Here is a 25,547-nt window from a genome sequence, read left to right as displayed (position 1 = left end):
TAAGGTAGAAAATTCTTACAGTGGAAAACTCTGTGTGCGTGCGTTTCTAACGAACTCTGAGGACCCACTGTGCATTGCTTTATTTAGAGATCATTTTTTATTTTGTTTCCTGCATAATGAATAGGCTCAGTTCCAATCTCAAAGGCAAATACATATGGAGATATAAAGAAAAAAAAATGGATGGAGGGAAGCAATTTAATATATGATAGTGTCTCTCTCAACTAATGAATAATTAAATTTTGGATTTGTTGTCTGTCCAACAAAAATGGAAATATAGGCAGATGCTGAGGGAAGTGTGGCCATGGCATGTTAATGATGGATTAAATGAAACATTGTATTGTTCTACTATTATTGTGTGAAGCTGGGTGTAAAAGAAGAGCCTGAATTTAAGGAGGCAGAATGTCCCAAGGAGATTAAGGTGCTCTATAGTTTTGGGATCTTGCCTTGCAAATGAATCCCATTTGGCCAGAGGCAAAATTTTATTTTCTTTTATTATATTGTTCTCTGCACCCCAACCCCGCCCTCCCTTGCAACCTGTCTCATGCTCCATAGCCCTTCCCAGTTCTCTGATCAAGATTGGAGTAGCTAAATTAAAGGACTGGTTAAAATTTTTGATTTTTAAATCAAAAAACCTACTCCTTGATGCCAAATAAATGCATAATTTAGAAAATAAAGAATCAGTACTAGTTTTCATATTAACTGGATGGGTCTTAGCAACTCTATTCATAGTAGCCTCAAACTGGACACAACCCAAATGCTCATCAACAGAAGAATAAATCAATTATAGCATATTAGCCCAATGGAATTCTACATATCAATAAGAATGAGTGATTTCTAACTTCTTACTACCATATGGATGAATATCCTGTGAATAATGTTGAACCAAAGGAGCTGGCTCCAAATGAGAACATATCATGTGAATTAATTTATAGACAAAGAGTACAAAAAACACGGAAAAACCTATCTGTCCTGTTAGAAGCAAGCTTATCTTTTGAGTTAGTAGTGATCAAAAGGCAGCACAGAAGGGGCTTCCTAGGTGTATGTAATAAATTACTTTTGAATTTGAATGCTGGGTACACAGGTATATTCTGTTCAGACCATGAAGATTCATCAAGCTGTTCACTTTGTTTTTTCTGTATCTCTATTTCAATTTTAAAAAATTCAAAATTTTACTGGATGGATTCTCAAAATAATAACTTTAACAAAGAGACTTAGCAATTTATAACCTGTATACATCAGGGACCCCAGAAGGATCAGCCTTGGTAAAAACACAGTCCAACAAAGAAGTAGAGGTTAATAAGCAATGGTAATTCAAATGCATGTTGAACTTTCCTCTCCTTTCTCCTCTTCTGCTGCTCTGCTCTGGAGCCTCTAGTTGGTTCAAGTGTAATCTCTCTCCTTCCAGCTCAACGTTGAGTTCCAGGTCATCATGGTTTTTCCCCTGACTCTCTTGCTTTTCCAGTCTTGTCTATTTCAATTCATTCTCCTTCCTCCTATTTGTTATTCTGAATCCCACATGATGCTGCTTCTGTATTAAAATGGGATAAAATAAGCTATATTAAACCATAATAATAAGCCTTTGGAGGAGAGAATTCTGAAGGTCAAGGGAAAAAGTTGGGCAGTAATGACTTCTTAAAGGTCTCTTCTTATCAAGGGAAGCAACAATAGGGGATTACAAGGCTTTACTTGTAGAAATTGCTTACATCTTGTTTGATATAAATCAGAGGGAAAAAATAAGTTTGCTTATGACTTTTGGGTGAAGGAAGACAACCACCAGTATAGTTCAGTTCAGTCGCTCAGTCGTGTCCGACTCTTTGCGACCCCATGAATCACAGCACACCAGGCCCCCCTGTCCATCACCAACTACTGGAGTTCACCCAAACTCATGTCCATTGAGTTGGTGATGCCATCCAGCCATTTCATCCTCTGTCATCCCCTTCTCCTCCTGCCCCCAATCCCTCCCAGCATCAGAGTCTTTTCCAATGAGTCAACCCTTCGCATGAGGTGGCCAAAGTATTGGAGTTTCAGCTTTAGCATCAGTCCTTCCAAAGAACATCCAGGACTGTTCTCCTTTAGAATGGACTGGTTGGATCTCCTTGCAGTCCAAGGGATTCTCAAGAATCTTCTCCAACACCACAGTTCAAAAGCATCAATTCTTTAGCGCTCAGCTTTATTCACAGTCCAACTCTCACATCCATACATGACTACTGGAAAAACCATAGCCTTGACTAGATGGACCTTTGTTGGAAAAGTGATGTCTCTGCTTTTCAATATGCTATCTAGGTTGGTCATAACTTTCCTTCTAAGGAGTAAGCGTCTTTTAATTTCATGGCTGCAATCACCATCTGCAGTGATTTTGGAGCCCCCCAAAATAGTAACCATCTGCGACTTAATGAAGGGGAGAAAAAAATGAGGAGTAATATGATGAAGCCAGCAAAGAGAAAAAGATGAAATAAAGCACAGTTATATGCATAAGGTGAGATGAAATAAGTTGTCAATCCTTGCCTGGACTACAGTAGTTATCTTCTGATTGCCCTCTCTGCCACAGTCTGACCTGTCATATACCCAACCTTTATGGCACAACCATGGCAATCTATTGAAAATAGAAATCTGATTGCCATATCCTTCCCCAGGTGCCCTGGTCCTGTCCTCTGAGTCATCCACTGGATAAAGTCCAAGTCTGCCATGCCGAAGTCTACCTACCTTCCAGCTTACCTCCTGCTACACTCCTTCTCCATCTTGAAACCTATTGCTTTTCTGCCCAGTACATCCTTCCTTCTAGGATTCGCTACCCACCCACTCCCCACCACCATCTCCTCCACACATGGCTACCTTGTAAGCAGGGCTGTATGCAAACTTTGACCACAGCTGATTGGTTTTGATTGGCAAGATAAGGACTATATTAGTTCTTTCTCTGAGTCATACCTCCTCTGTTACAGTTGATTGGTTCAGAAGGGAACATCTGGTCAAAGTGAGTGAATTGCAATCCTTCTGTAAGACATTTTGGAACTGGAACAGAGAAGGAGAAATGAGTGTTTTCCAGTAGCTCAAACTGTCATATTTAAATTTTAAGAATCATGTCAGTGATGTTTCCTGACATCTGGAACTGTAACAGATGAGGAGGATGAGAGAGTAGGAGGGAGAGAGAGGAAAACGAGAGAGAGATACAGACAGATACCAGAAGAAAGCAGAGCTGAAAGCCAGAAGCTCTGGTCAGTGTTCAGGTTCTTGGTTATACCTTTCTCTAAAGGCCTGCCATTTCCTTGAAATCTATAAGATAGCCCACTATCCTTAACATAAACTTCTGTTCCTTTTAACCAAGAGTCCCGTTACTTCCAAAATTAACAAATTGCTGTTACTTCTTCACATTAAAGTCCAATGGTGTGCTGATAAACTGGTTTTCTAATACATAAAAATGTCCTTATTTGTAGCATTTGCCAGTTTCCATGGTATAAATATTCCTGCGAAAGCCAACTTCAAGCCACCAAAGGTTTAACAACTGGAAACTCTTTTTTTTTAAATTTATTTTATTGAAGTATAGTTGATTTACAATGTGTTAATTTCTGCTGTACAGCGAAGTGATTCAGGTATACATATATACATTCCTTTTCATATTTTTTTATTATGGTTTATCACAGGACTTTGAATATAGCAACTGGAAATTCTTGACTGTCTCCAACCAGCTCTTGCAGAAGAGCCAGCACCGCATACCACCGCAATGCCACCAACTTTTTCACCTCCCTGTCTTTGTTCATGATGTTCTCTCATCTGGTAATGCCCACCCCATCAGCTCTCTTCCTCAGCTTCTTACTTTCTCATTTCCTGTACTACTTCTGCCAGGAAGCCTTCTTGAACTCCCTCCATGCTTCCTTAGGTTGCCACCATTACTGAACCCATGATGTTAAGCTGAAATTTATGTGACTGTGTGCCTCTCTAGTCTACAAATACCCATCCTAATCCTCTCTGTGGTCCCTGTGCCAACTCAGAGCTTGCCATACAGGATTGATGGGGAAGAGACTGGGTAGTTCTGGGTGCTGTTTGGCAGGACATCTCTGGCTGAGATAGGGCAGAAAGGGTCTGAGTGGTCAGAGCTCAGCAGGAGAACTTAGGGGACCTGGAGGTGTGGATGCTCAACTAACCTCAGCCCTGGACGATGCTTCAGATCAAGACAGCTCTGCTGAAATTGATGGGAGCACTAACAAATCCAGTAAATAAATAATTATCAGGACTTCCATGTTGGTACAGGGGATAAGAATCTGCCAGCTAATGCAGGGGATAAGGGTTTGATTCCTGGTCTGGGAAGATTCCGCATGCTACGGAGCAACTAAGCCTGTATACGACAACTACAAAGGCTGTGCCCTAGAGCCCGTGCTCCACAAGGAGAGAAGCCACTATGATAAGAAGCCTGCGCACGGCAATGGAGAGTAGCCCCCACTGCTGCACTAGAGAAAGCTCGTATGCAGCAACTAGGACCCAGTGCGGCCCCAAAATAAATCAATTAATTAAAAAAATTGTCAGATGGAACTTGACTATTATACTGGGAAAATAGCCATTGTCACAATAAAAAGTAACACCAGACTTCCCTGGAACAATCAGACTCTAGGTGCTTAAAAAAAAAAAAAAAAAATCAGACTTTGTGGCCAAATACAGAAGATAAAAAAAGAACTACTGCTCAGTCTTTCTTCAAGGGCTGTCTGCGGCCCTGCCTCACCTGTGAGGTTGTAGCTGGCTAGTCTGACTTACAGCGGCTCCGTTAGGACTTCTCTTTATAACATTTGGTTGCTAATAAATCATGAAGTGATTCTTAGTATTTAGATAGCTCAATTTATACTTTTACAAAACAATTTTTCACAAGGTTCCCCATATTGACGCCGAGTTTTTTTAAAGCTAGGAGTCGTGATTGTATTTATCTCTACATAGTATTCCTTGGTGTGTCTCACCGTACATCAGAGTCAGCCTTTCTCCTTGAATGCTCACCTGAGCTAATGCCAAAGTGCCTTCTCTTTGTGTGGAGTGGACAGCTGAGGGCCTGGAGGCTGAGAAGAAGATAGTGTTCACTCAGGCACATTCATGTGGCTAAAATTTTTGAAATGTAAGTTGGTTCTTCCTTCATATCTCAATTGAGTATTATACAAGACCCCTAAACTGTGCCCAATTACTGTTTAGCTGGAATAATTAATTCCATATTTGAATGGAATTCCCTTCAGGCTCCAAACAGATGCCTTATTATGCTAAGGTAGCTTAAACTTGTAGCTCTGGTCCTGAAGAGCTTTTGAGAGGGGAAGGGGGCTTTTGCTCCTTAATCATGTTAATTATGAAAAATGATCACAATCAGAGACTTTCAACTTGGTGAGATGGTTGTGCAGGTGGGTTTTTGTCAGAATCTGCTTAAGAAGAAATAGCAAGAGAGAGTGAGTGAATCAGTGATCTTAAACCAAAAACATTCCCTTGTTGACAAGATTATTTTCCAAAGTGATGACGCCATATTCACACTTGGAATCTAGCGCTGGATTGAAAGCGTTCACCTATGAAATATTTATCTCCAGAGCTTGCCCAATCATTGTCCTGACAATGTTCACGTGTGATGACAGAAGGGTCACCATGTTATTCTGCATGATGCCAAGAACTTGGTCTTTGTGCACCAGTGCCGAATCGAATCTTGAAGACAGAGTTTTCGGTGGAGTAGAACAATAGCTTTTACTAGGCAAAGGGAGATGCAACAGTGTCCCTGAAAAACTGTGTCCCAATCTGGGAGGATTTGGTGAGGAGTTTCATAGCAGTGGTTCAAGGGTGGGCTTGCTAATAAGGATTAGGGTGTCTGCAGGCTTTTTATTCCTTTAATCTGGCCTCAGGTGGTCTCCTGATGAGCTTTTCCAGGTTATCACACTGTGACCTTCTTTGGAATGAAGGGGCTTCCCTGGTGACTCAGATGGTAAAGAATCTGCCTGCAATGCTGGAAATATGGGTTCGATCCCTGGGCTGGGAAAATCCTCTGGAGAAGGGAATGGCTACCCACTCCAGTATTCTTGCCTGGAGAATCACACGGACAGAGGAGCCTGGTGGGCTACAGGCCATGGATCGCCAAGAGTTGGACACAACTGAACGACTAACACTTTCACTTTCACTGGAATGAAGAATGCTAATATATTCCATTTGTTGGGGTGTCTTAGTTCCCTGGTAGCTGGGCTTCCCTGGTGGCTCAGACAGTATAGAATCTGACTCAGTGCAGGAGATACGGGTTTGATCCCTGGGTCCAGAAGATCCCTGGAGAAGGATATGGCTAACCACTCCAGTATTCTTGCCTGGAGAATTCCATGGACAGAGGAGCCTCATGGGATAGTCCATGGGGTCGCAAAGAATCAGACACAACTGAGCAGCTAACACTTTAGTTCTATAAAGGAGCTCAAATGTATTGTTATGTGTATCCCTTGAGGTGGAACAAGGACCCTGCCCCCAGGCTCCATACTGTTTGCTGGTCGCCCTTCCCTTGTCTCCTCATCCCTCTCCCATCCCTGATTAGTAACTGTTCGACTCTGTCCTTTGGAACTCAAGGAAGGACATGGATGTTAGAGTGTATTCCGGACAAATGGGACACAGGGAACATGGACAGGCTTGCGTGCCCAGGAGCCCCACAGGGTCCTGCTTTCTTTTACGCCCCACAACCCACACCCCTGGTGAGGGACAGATGGTGGAGCACTGTCTAATGTACCTTGGAAGCTGGAACTAGCACATGGAGTGTCCACACTGCATTTGGATTACTTAGGTGAACTGGAAAAGTAACCAGACCAGCAGAGTAGTGGGCTTTCCCGGTGGGGATGACGCATCTTGTAACCATGGACATTCCATTGGTATGAAGGTGCATGAGTCATGAGCCTTGGCCATCATCAGCCACTCTCCTGCACGAGTGTTCCTTCTATACTGTCTCTGAGGGCCCTACGAGAACCTTAAAGACAGAGAAGGCAAGTTTGTTTGTTTTTTTACTATAATCCTGAAGTATGTATATAAGCAGTGAGTGCTGTCTCCTTACCAAAGTTCAATATTCACCTATTCAGGGAACATTTACAGAGAGGTTTCCATGTGTGAACACCGTATCAGGCATTCAGTATGAGCAAAACAGAAAGAGCCCCAGTGTTTGTGGCGCTAAGTCCAGTGAACAAATATTCACACAAATCAATGTGTACTCGTTAGCGTGTTACTCCTTTCTACCTCAGGTTGAGATCCAGGATGGGGACCAGGCCCATTTCATCTTTGGACCCCAGTGGCCAGCCCAGCATCTGCAGGAGTGAATGCTGAGTTTGCTGAATGGCCCATTCCCAGGCTAATGTCACTTTCTGTGAGGGAAGCTCTTGGGCCCCTGCACTGTGGGCTGGTGGTCACTAGTGCTGGTCATTGGAGAAGGAAGTGGCAACCCACTCCAGTGTTCTTGCCTGGAGAATCCCAGGGACCGGGGAGCCTGGTGGGCTGCCGTCTGTGGGGTCGCACAGAGTCGGACACGACTGAAGTGACTTAGCAGTAGCAGCAGCTCTGGTCTGGCTGCTGTCTGTGTCTGAAGCCAGAAAGGGTCCAGCCCAGGGTACCAAAGGCAAATGAATATAAAGCATCACCTAAAATGTTTCACAGGAGCTTCCCAGGTGGCACAGTGGTAAAGAATCTGCCTGCCAATGCAGGAGATGCAAGAGATGTTGAAACAATTTACCTCAGATTGGGACTTGAACCCACGTGCTGGGACTCAAACCTATATGGTTGGGACTTGAACCCAGCCAAAACCTTGCTTGGGACACGAACCTACATGGCTGGGACTCAGACCCAGCCAAAACCAATGGTACCTGGTTTCAGGACCTAATGAAGCTCAGGTTCTTGATGTCTCATCACAGAAAGAACTCAATGAGAGATAAAGTGATAGGTAAGAAGTGGATTTATGCAGATTCACAGAGAAGTACACTCCACAGACAGTGTGGACCATTGCAGCAAAAAGTGGCTAGTTAGTTTTTATAGGCTGGTAATTTCATATGCTAATGAGTGGGAGGATTATTCCATCTATTTTGGGGGAAGGGGTGGAGCTTTCCAAGAATTGGGCCACCACTCACTCCTCGGTCTTTTGACAGTGTCTTGGCACCTCTGGGTGTGTCATTTGGCTTGCTGATTGAGGATCAGGGTCTAGACTTGTCTGCCCTCTTGGTTCCATTTAATTCTAATCAGTTTACATTGTGTCCTTGGGCTATGCCGTTCTTTCAAAAGTTGTGCCCTGCCTCGTTCCCTCCTGTTACAATGTGGGTTCAATCCCTGGGTTAGAAAGATCCCCTGGAGTAGGAACTGACAACCCACTTCAGTATTTTCGCTTGGAAAATTCCATAGACAGAGGAGCCTGGTAGACTACAGTCCATGAGTTGGACAAAGAGTTGGACAAAACTGTAGGACAAAACTGAGCACACACACACAAAATGTTTAACACATGTTGCTGCTAAGCTGCTAAGTCGCTTCAGTCGTGTCCGACTCTGCGACCCCATAGACGGCAGCCCACCAGGCTCCCCCGTCCCTGGGATTCTCCAGGCAAGAACATGGAGTGGATTGCCATTTCCTTCTCCAACGCATGAAAGTGAAAAGTGAAAGTGAAGTCTCTCAGTCGTGTCCGACCCTCAGCGACCCCATGGATTGCAGCCTTCCAGGCTCCTCTGTCCATGGGGTTTTCCAGGCAAGAGCACTGGAGTGGGGTGCCATTGCCTTCTCCATTAACACATGTTAGGTGCTCAAAAATGATTTCCATGGCTGGTGATATTGTTAATTCTAAGTATTTTGTAGTGATGTTAAATTCTTAAATATCCTTGCTGCTATCTAAAGTTTTGTTAGAAAAATACACTGAAAGTATTAAAAAATGGAATAAGGCAATTTCAAGATGACATTAATGATTTAGCTTTTACCCTTTGATAAATTGCTTTACATTCTTGGGTTTTGATTTCTTCATGAAGAAAATGATGGAATATGTAATTGTTCCAACATATATCTCAGACCTTGTCGAGCAATTTGTAAACTTCAGCCTCTAAGCTCAACCTCTAAATTTATCAGTTTTCTGGTTTCTTTTCGGAAACTGAGTCAGCATTTCATCTTGCCATCATTAGATCCCCATCTAGTGGTCATAACAGCCAATTGCACATCTTTGCATCTTTATTTTTGGTCCCTAGGGAAAAACGGGGAAAGTAAAAATGAATGCTGAGGGTGAATACCACCAATCCAATTCATGATTTGAGTTCTGAGTTGGCTCTTGAAATACAGTGACAAATATAGATTGCTAAAGAAAAATTGGATGATTTTTTTAGCCTGGAAGTATGCCATACCCTAAAGTTCTGAATTGAGAAGGAAGTGAGCTCGGCATTCTTGGGCCAAGAAAACAATTATTTTGGTGGAGTGGAAGGTCCCTGTAATGGCATGACTGATAGGGACCTGGAACAGTGGACAGGAGAGTTTGGTTCTGACATGACAGTTTCCTAAGATGGCAAATTTCTGTTACTGCATCAGCGGCCTGAGTCAGTGGGGCTCCCAGTCACATTCTCAAAAGCAGTGTGAACCCGAATTCTTTCTCTCTGGGCTTAGAGACAATTGACTGACTCTTTTCTTAAAGGTTCCTATAGAACTGTCATCTTTCTCCCTACTTCTCTGAAGGCTGTGTGGCATGGGGGTTAAATGTGTGGGTTTGGAAATCACGTAAGTCATTTTGTATTCTTGATAAAGGTATTAACTTCAGTTTCCTTATTTGTAAAATGGCAAGAGTGTGCTGGGTGCAGACAGGAATAGTACGTACTCCACAGGGTTGATATGAAGATTAAATAGTGTAGCCTGTACATAGAACCTAGTATAGTGCTTGGTGCAAAACAGGTGCCCAATAAGCAAAATCAGCATCAGAGCCTTTCTGTCTCCACTGCATCACTTTATTTCCCTCTGCTCTGTATCTCTTTACAAAGATCTTTGTGTAACAGGATGTTAAACACAACTGTTCCTCTGGTCTGAACGTTTTAGAGCAAGTTCAGAAGCCAAGAACTGCAGGTGCAACACTGCAAGCGTAGAGACTATGGAACCAGCTGCGGCCCTTTGCTCATCAGCAGCTGAGCAGGTCCACGAGGAAAGGCCGAGAACACACAGGGTGTTTCAAAGGCTGGCAGAGAGCTGCCAGTGTCTCCACCTGCCCCACCCTCAGCGGGGAGGGAGGCTTTCCCTTCACCTCAAGCCAACGAGAAAGGAATTGCCTGAGAAAACCCTCCTGGAAAAATCTGACATGGGTTCTCTGAAGTTTGAAGAGCCAGCTGTAAGTCAGCTGAAAAGAACTTTTTTCAAGAAGACATTCTGCCAGAATGAGGCATCTACAGCAGGAAGGGGCTAGAGATACTTTGTCGAAAACAGAACCTGAATTGGGAGTGCGGGGCAGGAAGCTTGTAAACAGTCAGCTGAAGGACCAGCCACACCAGGGATCTGTGGTCTCCAGGAGGAGGGTTCTCAGAAGAAACCATAATATTATATATATATATATATAAAATCCATATATCATATATTTCTTTATATATAATAGTAGGTCCTTGCTACTTATCTGTTTTATATATAGTAGTGTGTACCAGTTAATCCTAAACTCCTAATTTATCCCTCCCTCCCCTGCCGTTTCCCCTTTGGTAACCGTAAGGTTGTGTTCTATGTCGATGAGTCTATTTCTGTTTTGTAATAAGTTCATTTGTTTCATTTTTATAGATTTCACATGTGAGTGATACCACATGGTGTTTGTCTTTGACTTACTTCACTCAGTATGGTAATCTCTAGGTCCATTAATGTTGATACAAAATTGCATTATTTAATTATTTTATTATGGCTAATAATTCCATTGTGGATAGATAGAAAGATAGATGATAGATAGATCACATCTCCTTTTGGAGGTCAATATTCTTAGGTGAATTTGTACCTGAATAAAAGACTAAATCCAAGGAATCTTTTAATTATCGGGTGTGATGGAAGTGGCGGAATTGGGCAACAATGAACTTGGGAACTCTCTCTAGGTTGTCTGGTCAGCAAGTCAGCTGGGATTTGGGGCACCCCTTCTCCAGTGGTCAGTGGGATGTGCCTCTGGCACCCTTCCATGAGGAGACAGGGCTGCAGTATGCCACGGGCCCACGGTCTGCAGGTGCTGGCTGCCTGCTTCTTCAGCGAGCTCCCAAGAAGAGCCGGCATCCAAAGCCACACTGCCAGATGACCAATCAGTTTATTTGCAGACTTGCCCCGAAAGAAGGGGGAGCATTCTGGGGCTAGGTCCCTGTCCTGAAACACAAAACCACATGGGGAGGTCACCTGTAATGCTCTGGTCTTGCCCATCTCTCGTAAGGACAACGGGAGGGAAAAAGACCTATATTTTCTTTTTTCTTGCAGATCCTCATTTTGTAAGTTTCCTCCTTTTTCTATTTACTCTATTGATCTTTTCCAATGAAATGCACCCAAGCCTTGGAACATGACTTTGAAAGAAACTAGTTGCCTCACATGACAATGGGTTCAGTTCAGTTCAGTTCAGTCACTCAGTCGTGTCCAACTCTTTTCGACCCCATGAATCGCACGCCAGGCCTCCCTGTCCATCACCAACTCCTGGAGTTCACTCAGACTCACGTCCATTGAGTCAGTGATGCCATCCAGCCATCTCATCCTCTGTCGTCCCCTTCTCCTCTTGCCCCCAATCCCTCCAAGCATCAGGGTCTTTTCCAATGAGTCAACTCTTCGCATGAGGTGGCCAAAGTATCGGAGTTTCAGCTTCAGCATCAGTCCTTCCAATGAACATCCAGGACTGATGACAATGGGTTAGTGTTAACTAAAAAGGTGATTTCTTATTATCTACCACTGTACCAATTTTCTGCCAAATGGTTTGACCTGCGTAAAGATTTAGAAGGAAGGTTGCTCAGATCTGTGGGTGACATGAAGCTGGGAGAGAGATGGGTAGAGATAGAGAATACTTGGAGGGGCAGAACAAAAATTCTTAAAGATTTAACATATACACTAAAGAGAAAGTATAGCCAGGTCAAATATAAATTCATTCATGTTAAAAATACTACAAAGTACAAATGGGAGAACTTATCTTAATACGGATTCATGTGAAAAATAACCGATAGTTTAGTAGCTGCAAGCTCCAAGTGAACCAATAGTATAATGCAGTTGGCAAAGAAGTTAGTTCAACCTTAGGTGTTGGGAAAAACAGGAACAGTTAGTTCCCCAAGTTCACTGGCTGGCCCAGATCTGGAATATCCTACACTCTCCTGGGAGCCACGTTTTAGAAAGGCCAATGACAACTTGATGAGGAGTAAGAATAAGAGGGTAGTATCTCATGAAGAAAAGTTTAAAGAACAGAATATATTCAGTTTGAAGACAACAAGATTTCATCGTCACATAATGGGTCTTTTTAAAATTTGAAGGGCTATTACCCAATCACTCAATAAAACATCCATGGTTATATTGAAAACACAATATTTTTTTTTTATGGAGTGGAACTATACAAATTGGTTAAAGTCACAGGAAAATGATTGTTAGAACCAAAGAAAAGACAAAATAACAAACAAAAATTTTCAGACATTAGTTTTTCCAAAATTGTGACAAATTTCTTCACAGAGAAGTGCCCTCCGCTAGTGCTGGGGTCCTGAAAGCAGAGACTGGAGAGGTGAGTCCTGGAAGGAAGGTCTCTGAGTTGTGCCAAGCGCTTTGTGGCAGAGATTTCTAGTTGCCCATCCAATGTAAATACATTCTCCCTTTTTTTTTTCAAAAAAAAAAAAAAAAGAGAGAACCATGATTCCACATGAAGCAGCAATACCCCCAGTCAAAAACTTAATTTCCCAGTCCCTTCCAGTTAAATAGGGTCACATAGCTAAGTTCAGGACAACAAGTTGTGAACGGATGGGGTTTGCGTGACTTCTTGGAAGACTAATTAAGGAGACTTGATCGGCTGGGCAGTGTGCGTTTTTGCCCTTCCTCCTTTCCTCTGCTGGGTGCAATGGCTGGCTCTCCACAGCCATACTGGACCACAATAGGACACTGAGTACAGAGGTTATGCTCCAGGATGGCATAGCAAAAAGACAAAATAGAAACATGGGTGACTCATCCTGACAGATCTGATGTTCAGTACATATTTACTGGGTGTTTACTATGCTTCAGGCAGTGTTCTAAGCAGTTGGCGAACAAAACATAGGATCTGTCCTCATCAATCTTAAACAAGCGAGGGAACCAGGGATGCTCACTATATTATACAAACTCTGGAGGTATGGGGCATTTACATGGAATGAAATGAGGCCCTCTGAAATTGTACAAAGGAGTAGTCTTGATGGGAGCTTACATTGTAGTGAAAGTGAAGTTGCTCAGTCATGTCCGACTCTTTGCGACCCCGTGGACTGTAGCCTACCAGGCTCCTCTGTCCATGGGATTTTCCAGGCAATAGTACTGGAGTGGATTGCCATTTCCTTCTCCAGGGGATCTTCCCAACCAGGGCTCGAACTGGGGTCTCCTGCATGGTAGACGCTTTACCGTCTGAGCCACCAGGGAAGTCCATTGTAGTAGTGTACTTTTAATCTTGATTGGATAGCTAAGAACAGTGAGATGTACAGATATTCAGTTATTTCCCAAAACTACTCAAAAGGTTGGGGTTCAATCCTAGGCGTGTCTGATTCCAAGACACACCTTTCTTAACCACTTATCTCAACTGGTTCAAGGGCAGCAGGAGAAGGGCAGGAGCATATGCAGAGAAACAGAAAAAGAACCAGGAGAATGTGACATTTTAGAAGTACAAGAGAGGGAGGCAGAGAATTACAAGAAAAAGGACGGATAAAGAGAAGTTAAGGAAGATGAAGACTGATAACAGGCAAGAGGATTTGGAAAGTACTCATTCTTGACCTTTAAGAGATCAATTTTAGCAAGAACATTCCTAGCCTACTTTAATTCTCTAAACTTGAACCTTTTTTCTCTCATAACAGGTTTATAAAATCTTTCATTTTTATATGTCTATTATTGAGATTTATGTTAAAAATAGATTTCAGCAACTGTTCAGTAGTATAATTATTTCTATGACATCAGTGGTACATGCAGTACCAATTTCTTTTGTTGTCAATCTACCAAATGCCACCAAGAATGTCACATTGTACAGTGGTGGCAGCTGTTTTGCAGACATTTAAGTATAGAACTGAGATGTTTTTCAAAACAACTTCTTAAATTCACATCCATGGACCTGGAAAGGTGTTTGTGCACCATATGCTTCTTTTTCTTCAACTGTTAAGTAATAAATAACATTGTCAAAATCACTACTGAGAAGTGTACATTCTCATTTTATTTTGGTGGGTATGGATATTATGTTTCTAAAAATGTTTCTTCCTATGAATTTGTCTTCATAGTTCAGAAGAAAACTGCCCTTTTGTTTGTCAAGGAACTGTGGTAAGTTGTACACATCTCCAGAAACTCTTAAGATTTAAAATATATTTCCTAAAATGATCTGAGTTCGAAAGATAAAACGGAAGGAAAGGCAAGGTAAGTCACAGACTAAGCTATCTGCTGCTGCTGTTGCTGCTAAGTCGCTTCAGTCGTGTCTGACTCTGTGAGACCCCATAGACGGCAGCCCACCAGGCTCCTCCGCCCATGGAATTTTCCAGGCAAGAGTACTGGAGTGGGGTGCCATTGCCTTCTCTGAAACTATCTGCTACTGTTCTTCAACCTCATCTTGTCTTCTCCCATGCTTCTCACTGTCTTCCTCACCTCTGTATGCTGACCCCACTGTTGACTAACAAAGATGTACAATTTGAGAGTTATGAATTAATTTGGGGGCAAAATGAGGACTGCAGCCCAGGAGGCAGCATCTCAGATGGCTCTGAGAAACCACTCCAAAGCAGCAGTGTGGGAAGGTCAATATATAAGGTTTTGGTGAAGGGGGAGTTCGATACCACGAAGCATTCATTTTACAAAATGTTTTTTGTTAGTCATGAGACTCTGATGTCACCATGAAGGGATTTAGGTCAGTTCAGTCACTCAGTCATGTCCAACTTTTTGTGACCCCATGGACTGCAGCACGCCAGGCCTCCCTGTCCATCACTAACTCCCAGAGTTTACTCAAACTCATGTCCATTGAATTGGTGATGCCATCCTACCATCTCATCCTCTGTTGTCCCCTTCTCCTCCCACCTTCAATCTTTCCCAGAATCAGAGTCTTTTCGAAGGAGTCAGGTTTTCACATCAGGTGGCCAAAGTATTGGAGTTTCAGCTTCATCATCCATCCTTCCAATGAATATTCAGGACTGATTTCCTTTAGGATGGACTGGTTGGATCTCCTTGCAGTGCAAGGGACTCTCAAGAGTCTTCTCCAACACCACAGTTCAAAACTATCAATTCTTTGGCACTCAGCTTTCTTTATAGTCCAACTCTCACATCCATACATGACTACTGGAAAAACCATAGTTTTGACCAGACAGACCTTTGCTGGCAAAGTAATGTCTCTGCTTTTTAATATGCTGTCTAAGTTGGTCATAACTTTTCTTCCAAGGAGTAAGCGTCTTTTAATTTCATGGCTGCAGTCACCATCTGCAATGATTTTGGAGCCCCCCAAAATAAAGTCTGTCACTGTTTCCACTGTTTCCTCATTATTTGCCATGAAGTGATGGGACCAGAAGCCCTGATCTTAGTGTTCTGAATGTTGAGTTTTAAGCCAACTTTTTCACTCTCCTCTTTTACTTTCATCAAGAGGCTCTTTAGTTCTTCACTTTCTGCCCTAAGGGTGGTGTCATCTGCATATCTGAGGTTATTGATATTTCTCCTGGCAATCTTGATTCCAGCTTGTGCATCCAACCTGGCATCTCGCATGATATATTCTGCATATAAGATAAATAAGCAGGGTGACAATATACAGCCTTGACATACTCCTTTCCCGATTTGGAACCAGTCTGTTGTTCCATGTCCAGTTCTAACTGTTTTGCTTCCTGACCTGCACACAGATTTCTCAAGAGGCAAGTCAAGTGGTCTGGTATTTCCATCTCTTTCAGAATTGTCCACAGTTTGTGGTGATCCACACAAAGACTTTGGCACAGTCAATAAAGCAGAAATAGATGTTTTTCTGGAACTCCCTTGCTTTTTCCATGATCCAAAGGATGTTGGCAATTTGATCTCTGGTTCCTCTGCCTTTTCTAGATATGAGGAGATGCAAGGATTGAGATCATAAAATTTGTTCCTAAAAACATCTATCTAAAGACCTGTCCCGCCAGATTCCCTGGAGCACAGAGTGCCTCATTACACCCTGACCTCTCTCAGGGATTGTTGAAGGTCAACTGCTATAGCAGCTCAAGGTTCCATCTCCATAGAGGCAGATGGCAAATTCATTTGTTGTTCAGTCATTGGCAATGCTCTTGAAAAGTGCCAATTTGTAGCTGACACTACCCAATGTAAAAAAGGAAAGTTTATTTCCATATTTAGCGATGAAAATGAAGGCTCTTCAGCATAGCTGGGGTTGCTGCTACTGCTGCTGCTAAGTCGCTTCAGTCGTGTCCGACTCTGTGCGACCCCATAGACGGCAGCCCACCAGGCTCCCCTATCCCTGGGATTCTCCAGGCAAGAACACTGGAGTGGGTTGCCATGTCCTTCTCCAATGCATGAAAGTGAAAAGTGAAAGTGAAGTCGCTCAGTCGTGTCCGACTCTTAGTGACCCCATGGACTGCAGCCCACCAGGCTCCTCTGTCCTTGGGATTTTCCAGGCAAGAGTACTGGAGTGGGGTGCCATTGCCTTCTCATAGCATAGCTGGGGTTAATACCATGAAATATTTCTTGGAAGAGAAAGACAATAATTATTCTGGATTTGATGAATAAGGAGGAGAGCAGTGTTAATAACATGTCATGAGCCCAGGAGGTAACAAGTGAATAACTGTAGAAAGAGATACTTGTTTTCTCCTAAATAGTTTGTGAAAGGGCTGTGGTATGTAAATATGCCCTGAGGGTATGTAATAAACATGGGAAGTGAGCAACTCTGTCTCCGTCCTGAGAATGCAACCTGTGCCAGACTCTCTCTTGGGCTGCGATTACTTCCTACAATGATGATTGATTTGGTTAGAGTCTAGGTGGGGATAAGTTCATCAAACTAGGAGTCAGTAGTATTGAGAGCCTGCCTTTGCCGCTACACATGCAGTACATAGAGAGACAGACCTTGCAGCCAAGCATGTACGTGCCTCTGGCTCCAGCCACCACTGTCACTTGCCTTATCTCTTGCCGCTGGACTCCAACAGCTATTGTAGCCACTGCGAACTCCACAGAGTTATTGCCACCAAGTTATGTGTGCTTAGTGCTAAGTCATGTCTGACTCTTTGTGACTTAAAGACTGCCAGGTTCCTCTGTTCATGGGATTGTCCAGGCAAGAATACTGGAATGGGTTGCCACTTCCTTCTCCAGGGGATCTTCCTGACACAGGGATGGAACTTGGGTCTCCTGCATTACAGTCAGACTCTTTACCATCTGAGCTTGCCACCAAGATTACATGCCAAAGATTACAATGTCATGGACAACAGCTGCCTGAGCTGACAAGACTCCATGCCCTTTCATGAGACACCACATGCCCCCACACTTGGCACCCCTCACCACTCTGCCTGTGGCCAACACACACTCTGGCATGTTCCTACCTTCAGATAAAGGTCTTTCCTTACTTAAAGCACTCAATCATGTCTGGAAGAGGTGACTGCTCCTTCAAATCACAGATGCCTGTGATTGGTTATTGGGTCATGAAGAATCAAGAAAATATAATGCTTCCAAAGGAGGCAAACAACAAACTAGTAACTGATCCTCAAGAAATGAAGATTCACACGTTGCCTGACAAAGAATTTAGAATAACTATTCTAAAGAAGTCCACAGAGGACTTCCCTGGTTGTCTGATGGTTAAGACGCCACTTCCAATGCAGGGTATGTGGGTTCAACTCCTGGTTGGGCAATTAAGATCCCACATGTTGCATGGTACAGCCAAAAAAGAAGAAAAATAATAAAGAAGCTCAGAGAGCTATGAGAAAACATTGAACAAAATCAGGAAAACAACACAAGAACTGAAGAGTTCAACAAAGATAGAAAATAAGAAAGAACCAAACAGAAAGTGTGACACTGAAGAACACAATGACTAAACTGAAAAAAAAAAAAGGTAGTGGAAAATTTCAACTACAGAATTGATCAGGCAGAAGACAGTATCAGTGAACTCTAGAACAGATCATCTGAAATCACCCAATCAGAAGAGAAAAAAGAAAAAAAAGAATGAAAAGGAATGAAGAAAGCTTATGAGACTTAGGGGATACCATCAAGTGAGACCATATTTGCATTCTGGGAGTCCCAGAAGAAGAGAGAGAGAAGGACAGAAAGCTATTTAAAGAAGTGGTGGCTGAGAACTTCCCAAATCTGGGGAGAGACATGGACATCCAGGCACATGAGGATCAAATTTCTCCAGTTTCGACCCCCTGAAACTTCACTGAGACATATTATAATAAAACTATCAACAACCAAAGAAAAACAGAGAATCTTGAGAGCAGCAGGAGAAAAAAAGTCCATCACACACAAGGGGGACCCCCGTAAGGTTATCAGGGCTCTTCTCAGCACAAACCTTGCAGGCCAGGAAAGTCAGTGGGATGATGTATTCGATGCTGAAAAAAAATAATAACCTGCCTAGTTATGTCTACAGTTCTGTTTCATTTTTTAAAGTTGTAAGTAAATGGTCAAGCTTTATGAAAGATAAACGTACTATTTCAGTCATTTTACTGAAGACTGCATGTGAGCAGTCTCATTTAATCTTCAGAAACAACCCCATTATTATCCTCATTTATCCATATATTCAGAAGAAGTGAGGTGTGGAGACTTTAAATAACTTCCATGTGATCACGGGACTGTAATTATCTGAGACAGGATTAAACTAGGCAGCTTGACTCCAGAGGCCATGCATTCAGCCGTTTAGAGCTGGTTTCAAACACAGGCCTGTCTAAGCCTGCAACCTTCAGTTCTACGCTATCTAGATTTTTTTCTTGGGATGTGGAAAGAAGGGATCCTTTTAGGCCTGAATGGGGTTTTGGAGATAGTTTCAAGGCTTGATAATTTTGTTGGAACCTTATTTTACATACCTTTTCTTGTTGGAAATTAAATAATCAATCTTAGGGAAAAATGATGACTTTTTCAGTAAAAACTTTGGCTACATCTTTACGTCATACTTATTAGAAAGGGCCACAGTGTAAGTTAATACCAGCATGAATACACTCTGAACTATTTGTTGCCAGAATCAGAGGAATGAGCTTCATTTGTTCGTGTGGGCCCCAAGATGTGAGCATAGCAGATTGATGATCACCAGGAACCTTTTACTGGGAGGATAAGAAACAGCACTGGAAAAAATCAAGAATTTTCACAAATCTATTTTGGAATCTCAGAGAAGTAAGGCTCAAAGAATAGTTTATATGACATTAGCCGTAAAGCTGACTAGCAGGAATGAAATGTATACAGTGTTTATGATAAAATGCTTGTTGTTAAGAGCTGTCCTTCTGGGCACCTACTGGTGCAACCCAAACTTCTCGTGTCTGTCAGTCCTGTGGACAGAATGACAGAGCAATACCCTATTGTGACAAGTTCTTTCTGTTGCTGCTTGTTACAGTATCTGAGGCAGAAATTTCAAATGTAGTTTGTATTGCTGCCTGACTTGGGTGCTAGAAAACATTTTCAGATATTTCTCTGTTATCTTTTAGTTCCTGAAGACAGATGCCTTCTTTTCTCCCTGATTCTTATCATTTCTTTATTTTTGTTGGCCATGTCATGAGGCATGTGTGATCTTAGTTCCCCATGCAGGGATTGAACACTTCGACTGCATAGTCCTCCCTTAGCCCACACCAAGAGAGTCTCCCAGGGCCTCCAGTTACTCCAGTGGGACGATAAAGAGCCCAAAGAGACCATCCAGCTTCCCCAGAATTCCACGACACTTCTTGGGGGCCCCACTTAGTGCCCCAGGTATCACTGGGGGGATCAGTTAGAAACGGAGAAGGGGAGGCAGAGCTCAGAGTGATGAATGTGTGGATCTTGGTAGACTGTGTCTGCTACCAGAGGCACCTGAGTAGCAATTCCCACCAGTAGTTAGACTCACCTGCAAAGCCAAGCTGGTGGAGAGCTTAGTTGGCAGTCTGCTTGATTTGGGTCTCCAGGCAGCAGGCTGAATAGACCAGGGAACCCATTCTGGAGCACTGCCTGGATATGGAGGCAAGTCATCAACCTAGCCCACCTGCTGAGATTAGCTTCCAGCCCTGCCAAATGAGGATGCCTGGCCAGTCAGTGGGCTGCTGTGAAGCATATCCTACCAAGACAGGAAGCAAGTCAGCAACCCCAACCAGCTGCTGAGAAAGGCAGAAGGAGGGGACCAATTCCTCAAATGCACAGATGCCAACATACGTATATAGTGATCACCAAGAATCAGGTAACCATGACACCACCAAAGTAGATGAATGTGATCTAATAACTGAGCCTAAGGAAAGGAAGATCTATGAATAGCCTGATAATGAACTCAGAATAATCCTTTTAAAGAAATTCAGTGAATTACAAGGAAACACAGATAGACGACTAAACTAGATTAGGAAAGCAATGCATACACAAAATGGAAAGTTCAACAAAGGAATAGAAACCATTAAAGAAATACTAGAAACCCACAGAAATACTAGAGCTGAAAAATAGTGAAAAAACTGAAGAATTCAATAGGGATGTTTGTTAGCAGATGCAACCACCCAGAAGAGGAATCAACGAACTTCAAGGCAGATCATTTGAAATTATCCAGAGGAACAAAAAGAAAAAGGGAAAGGAAAAAGTGTGAGAAACCTATGTGAATTATACGATACTATCAATAAAAATAAATCTATGCATTATTTGAGTCACAGAAAGAGAAGAGAGGGAGATATCACCTCACACCTGTTAGAATTGCTATTATCAAAAAGACAAGAGATAGGTATTGCTGAGGAATTAGAGAAAACACTTGTGAACTGTTGGTGGGAATGCAAACTGGTACAGTCATTATGAACAATGGTATGGAGGGTCCTAAAAAAGTAAAAATATAGCTACCATATGATCTAGCAATCCCACTTCTTAGTTTATATCCAAAGAAAATAAGATCATATCCCAAAGACATATGCACTCTTATGTTCACAGCAGCATTATTCATAGTAACCAAGATATGCAAGCAACCTATGTGTCTGTCAACAGATGAATGGATAAAGAAAACATCACACATGTCACATTTTACATATATCACGTTATACATATATATACAATAAATATATGTGAATACACACAACAGAATATTATTTAGTCTTAAAAGAGGAAATTCTGGCACTTATGGATGAATCTAGAGGAAATTTTGCCAAATAAAATAAGTCTGACACAGAAAGGCAAATATCATACAATCTCACCAGGATGTGGAATCTAAAAAGAGTCAAACTCATAGTAACAGAAAGTAGAATGGCAATTACTAGGATGGCATCACTGACTTGATGGACGTGAGTCTGAGTGAACTCCGGGAGTTGGTGATGGACAGGGAGGCCTGGCGTGCTGCGATTCATGGGGTCACAAAGAGTTGGCCACTACTGAGCGACTGAACTGAACTGAACAGTTTGGAGAGTGAGGGAAAAGGGAGATATTGATCAAAGGGTATAAACTTTTAGTTATAAGGTAAACTTTTGCAGACCTAATGTATAGCGTGGTGACTGATAAATAATAATGTATGCTTGAAGTTTGCTTAGAGAGTAGATGTCAAGAGGTCTCACCAAACTAAAAAAAGAAAAAAGATAACTGTGGGTGGTGATGACTATGGTAACGAGGTAGATTGTGGTAATCATTTCCCAACATATATAATGTATCAAAATATCATGGTGTATACTTTATGCATTTATATACAATTTGTCCAAAATGAATAAAAAATACTTTAAAGTACTATTGAATTCAGGATGGAGTTTTCTGGGGTTTTGTTGTTGTTTTACCTTTTATCATTTCAACCAGTGGGATTACAGGTACATCTCTCTTTCACGAGCAAAGAGGAAGAAACTAGCAAAGCCTGCTGTTGGTTAGCCTGCTGACTGCTGTACTGGGAGGTGGGTTCCTTTGCTCTGATGACAGGTTCGGTGAGAGGAGAAAGAGAGGAATGATCTCTTGTCTTCTTCAAGTCAGATACTGGATAGGTTGATGTGTTACCTCATTTAATCTTCACAGCTCTGAGATAAACATTTTTAGATCTTCTCTAAAGATCTAGAATTTTTATATTAGTGACCTGGAATATCAGAGAGGTTAACAACATTCTTATGGTCACACTGTTAGAATTGAGCCAGAACATAGGTATTTTTTTCCCCCTTATTTTTAAACATGTTTTTTGGCAGGACCATGGTATAGCCATAAGAGAAAGGAGTTCTATTAATGGGGAAGGGCTCACAGGCAAACTCAGACCAGAAACTATTTATTATCTCACCTAATGTTGCAGAAAACTTCACTTTCCCACTACAGTAGTACACAGGACATGGAAACAGAGTTCACATCTGCAGAGCCAGCATGGCACTGCTTTCTTCTATAGCAATTAGGTGCTGCAACAAAAATAGCAAGGACAATGGCATCACAGTAGCTGAACTCTCAGTGCTTGAAGTAAAGTACCTTTGAAAGGAGAACACCTGGAAAAGTGGCAGCCTGGTTAACAGAGCAGGTCAGGACAAATGACTGGATCAGTATGGATACAAGTGACATGTCCAGGCTGGAAATCCAGACAGGGACCCAGACTGGAGAACTAGGCTGACAAAAGAAGTAGCTCCAGGCAATGACAAAAATATCACTCTAGCTTCTCTTTTTAAAGGGCTCTGCAAGTCCATTTGCCAAATGTATTTTCTAACTTTTAGAATATTATATATGAGTCACTTGCAAAGAGTGATTTTGATTCCATACTTCTGTTGTATTTAAGAGTATCCTCCACTTATTCTCGGAGAAGGCAATGGCACGCCACTCCAGTACTTTTGCCTGGCAAATCCCATGGACGGAGGAGCCTGGTGGGCTGCAGTCCATGGGGTCGCTGGGAGTCGGACATGACTGAGCGACTTCACTTTCACTTTCATGCATTGGAGAAGGAAATGGCAACCCACTCCAGTATTCTTGCTTGGAGAATCCAAGGGACAGGGGAGCCTGGTGGGCTGCCGTGGGGTCGCACAGAGTCGGACACGACTGAATCGACTTAGCCGCAGCAGCAGCCACTTATTCTCAGGAAGATGTGACCGAATTGAGTGAATCCAATGACACTGACAACTGCAATGTCATCCTCCACAGAACCGTGCCTTTTTGAGGTATTGTTCTATCCTTCTATCCTTCCCATTTCAGTGAGTCAATCTTTCCTTAGACACAATTTTTTGTGCAATGTGACGAGGTTAAATGGCTTACAGGGAATATCTTTCTAGGCCTTTGCTCAAACCGTTGCCTTTCATCTGTAATTTCCTCCCTTAAAATGTTTAATTTCTGCCTTTAAAATCTACTGATACACACAATGATACAGATGCGTCTTAAAAACATTATGCTAAGTGAAAGAAGCCTTACAGAAAAGAGTCCACACTCTATGACTCCATTTATATGCAATTCTAGAGTACGCAAAATTAATTTATGGTAGAAAAAATTAAAATAATTTGTCTCCAGGAGTGGGAACAGGGGTTGTGAAGGTGCATGAGGAAACTTTCTGAGGTGATGCTGATGCCATATATCTTGCTAGGGGTGTGGGTTACAAAGGTGTTTGCATTGTTTAAGACTTGGTGAGTGTGCCCTTTCAATGCAGATAAATTTATATAAATTTGCATAAGATACTGCAAATAAATGTTAAACTCTAGTTAATTATATACATGCTGAAGTATTTAAGGGGAAGTGTATTGATATCTTCACTTTACTTTGAAATGCACTGAACAGTAAGACTGATAAAAGGCTAGATAAAAGGACGACTAGATAAAGAGGTACGTGAGGAAACAAGTATGATAAATATTAATGATAGTATTTAAATGATGAGTGATATATCAATGCTGCAAAATCCTTTTAATTTTGCTTTTTCTTTGAAATTTTTTCATACTAAAATATTGGAAGGAATCAGAGATAATTTAATTTTTGTGATTTAAAAATCGCACTTGATCTTCATTTGCAAAATCAAGATAAAAAGGATTTAAAATATATACACATCAGAATGGATTTCCCTGGTGGCTCAGATGGTAAGGAATCTGCCTACAATGTAGGAGACCCAGGTTCCATCCCTGGGTCAGGAAGATACCCTGGAGAAGGGAATGGCAACCCACTCCAGTATTCTTGCCTGGAGAATTCCATGACAGAGGAGCCAGGTGGGCTACAGTCCATGGGGTCACAAAGAGTCAGACATGACTGAGTGACTAAGCACAAGTATATGCATCAGAATATCATGAGACCTGAATTAAGAATCACTCTTGTAGATGCTTCCTGGTGGCTCAGACGGTAAAGCATCTGCCTGTAGCGAGGGAGACCCAGGTTTGATCCCTGGGTTGGGAAGATCCCATGGAGAAGGAAATGGCAGCCCACTCCAGTACTCTTACCTGGAAAATTCCATGGACTGAGGAGCCTGGTAGGCTACAGACCATGGGGTCACAAAGAGTCGGACACGATTGAGCAACTTCACTTTCACTAGTAGATTGCAGAATTACATATCTTTATACTTTTCAAAGAGCTTTCCAGGTGGTGCTAGTGGTAAAGAACCCACCAGCCAATGCAAGAGATGTAAGAGATGCAGGTTCAATCCCTGGGTTGGGAAGATCCTCTGGAGAAGGGCATGGCAACCCACTCCAGGATTCTTACCTGGAGAATCCCATGGACAGCGAAACTTGGCAGGTTACGATCCATGGGGTTGCAAAGAGTACAAAACAGCTGAAGTGACTTAGCATGCACCACAAGCACATTTTCCAATACTGAGCACTTTATTCCTAATTTTTAGAAAGCTAGTTTGATGGAGAAAAACAGAGCAGTGTATCACACATTCTCTAAGATAGTCCCCAGTATCCCTATCTCCTGTTATTCATATCCTGTGTAATCAATCTCCCAGCCTTGAGTGTGGGCTGGATTTACTGATTAGCTTCAACAAATAGAACAAGGTAGAAGTAATTGAGATTATCCTGAGACTAGATTATAAAAAGACTGTGGTTTCCATCTTGGGCACTCTCTGGCTTTCTCTTTTTCAAGTTACCATGCCATGCTATGGGAACACTCAGGCAGCTTATGGAGTGGCAGACCATGGCAAGGAAGAAAGGCCTGTGGCAACTATGTGAATAAGTCTGGAAGCAAATCTTCTGAGGCATTCCAGCAGCCATGCTACTGAGCTTGGAAGTGGATCCTCTGGCCCCAGTTGAGTCTTCAAAGGATCATAGCACCAGCTGACAGCTTAATGCAAGCTCAAGAGGAAACCTGGGTCATAACCACCCTTCTAAGCTGCTACCAAATCCTGACCCACAGAAACTGGATAAGATAACAAATATTTGTTGTTTGGGGCTTCTCAGGTAGTGCTA

At 42.3% G+C, this 25,547-nt stretch overlaps 1 protein-coding gene and 1 long non-coding RNA gene across 2 annotated transcripts in view; one reads left to right on the top strand and one right to left on the bottom strand.

The window, feature by feature from the left end:
- LOC147356841 (uncharacterized) overlaps window positions 1-25,310 on the top strand; it is a 101,035-nt gene extending 75,725 nt beyond the window's left edge. Inside the window, exon 4 of the mRNA XM_086345149.1 lies at window positions 25,225-25,310. Coding sequence (XP_086201275.1) covers window positions 25,225-25,310 — 86 coding nt within the window. The remainder of the gene's footprint in view (window positions 1-25,224) is intronic.
- LOC147356842 (uncharacterized) lies at window positions 1,101-2,822 on the bottom strand. Its single transcript, XR_015143561.1, has 2 exons — window positions 2,704-2,822; window positions 1,101-1,528 (listed from the first exon to the last, which is right to left on the bottom strand). It is a non-coding gene; the product is annotated as an uncharacterized LOC147356842 (long non-coding RNA).
- Window positions 25,311-25,547: the final 237 nt, after the last annotated feature.

The sequence above is a fragment of the Bos grunniens genome, chromosome 16 (genome assembly GCF_055505025.1).
Source record: "Bos grunniens cultivar Pamir isolate PY7600 chromosome 16, Bosgru_T2T1.0, whole genome shotgun sequence".
NCBI lineage: Eukaryota > Metazoa > Chordata > Mammalia > Artiodactyla > Bovidae > Bos > Bos grunniens.
The sequence above is the reverse complement of the archived record's forward strand: the minus strand, read 5'-3'. Positions and strand labels throughout refer to the sequence as shown.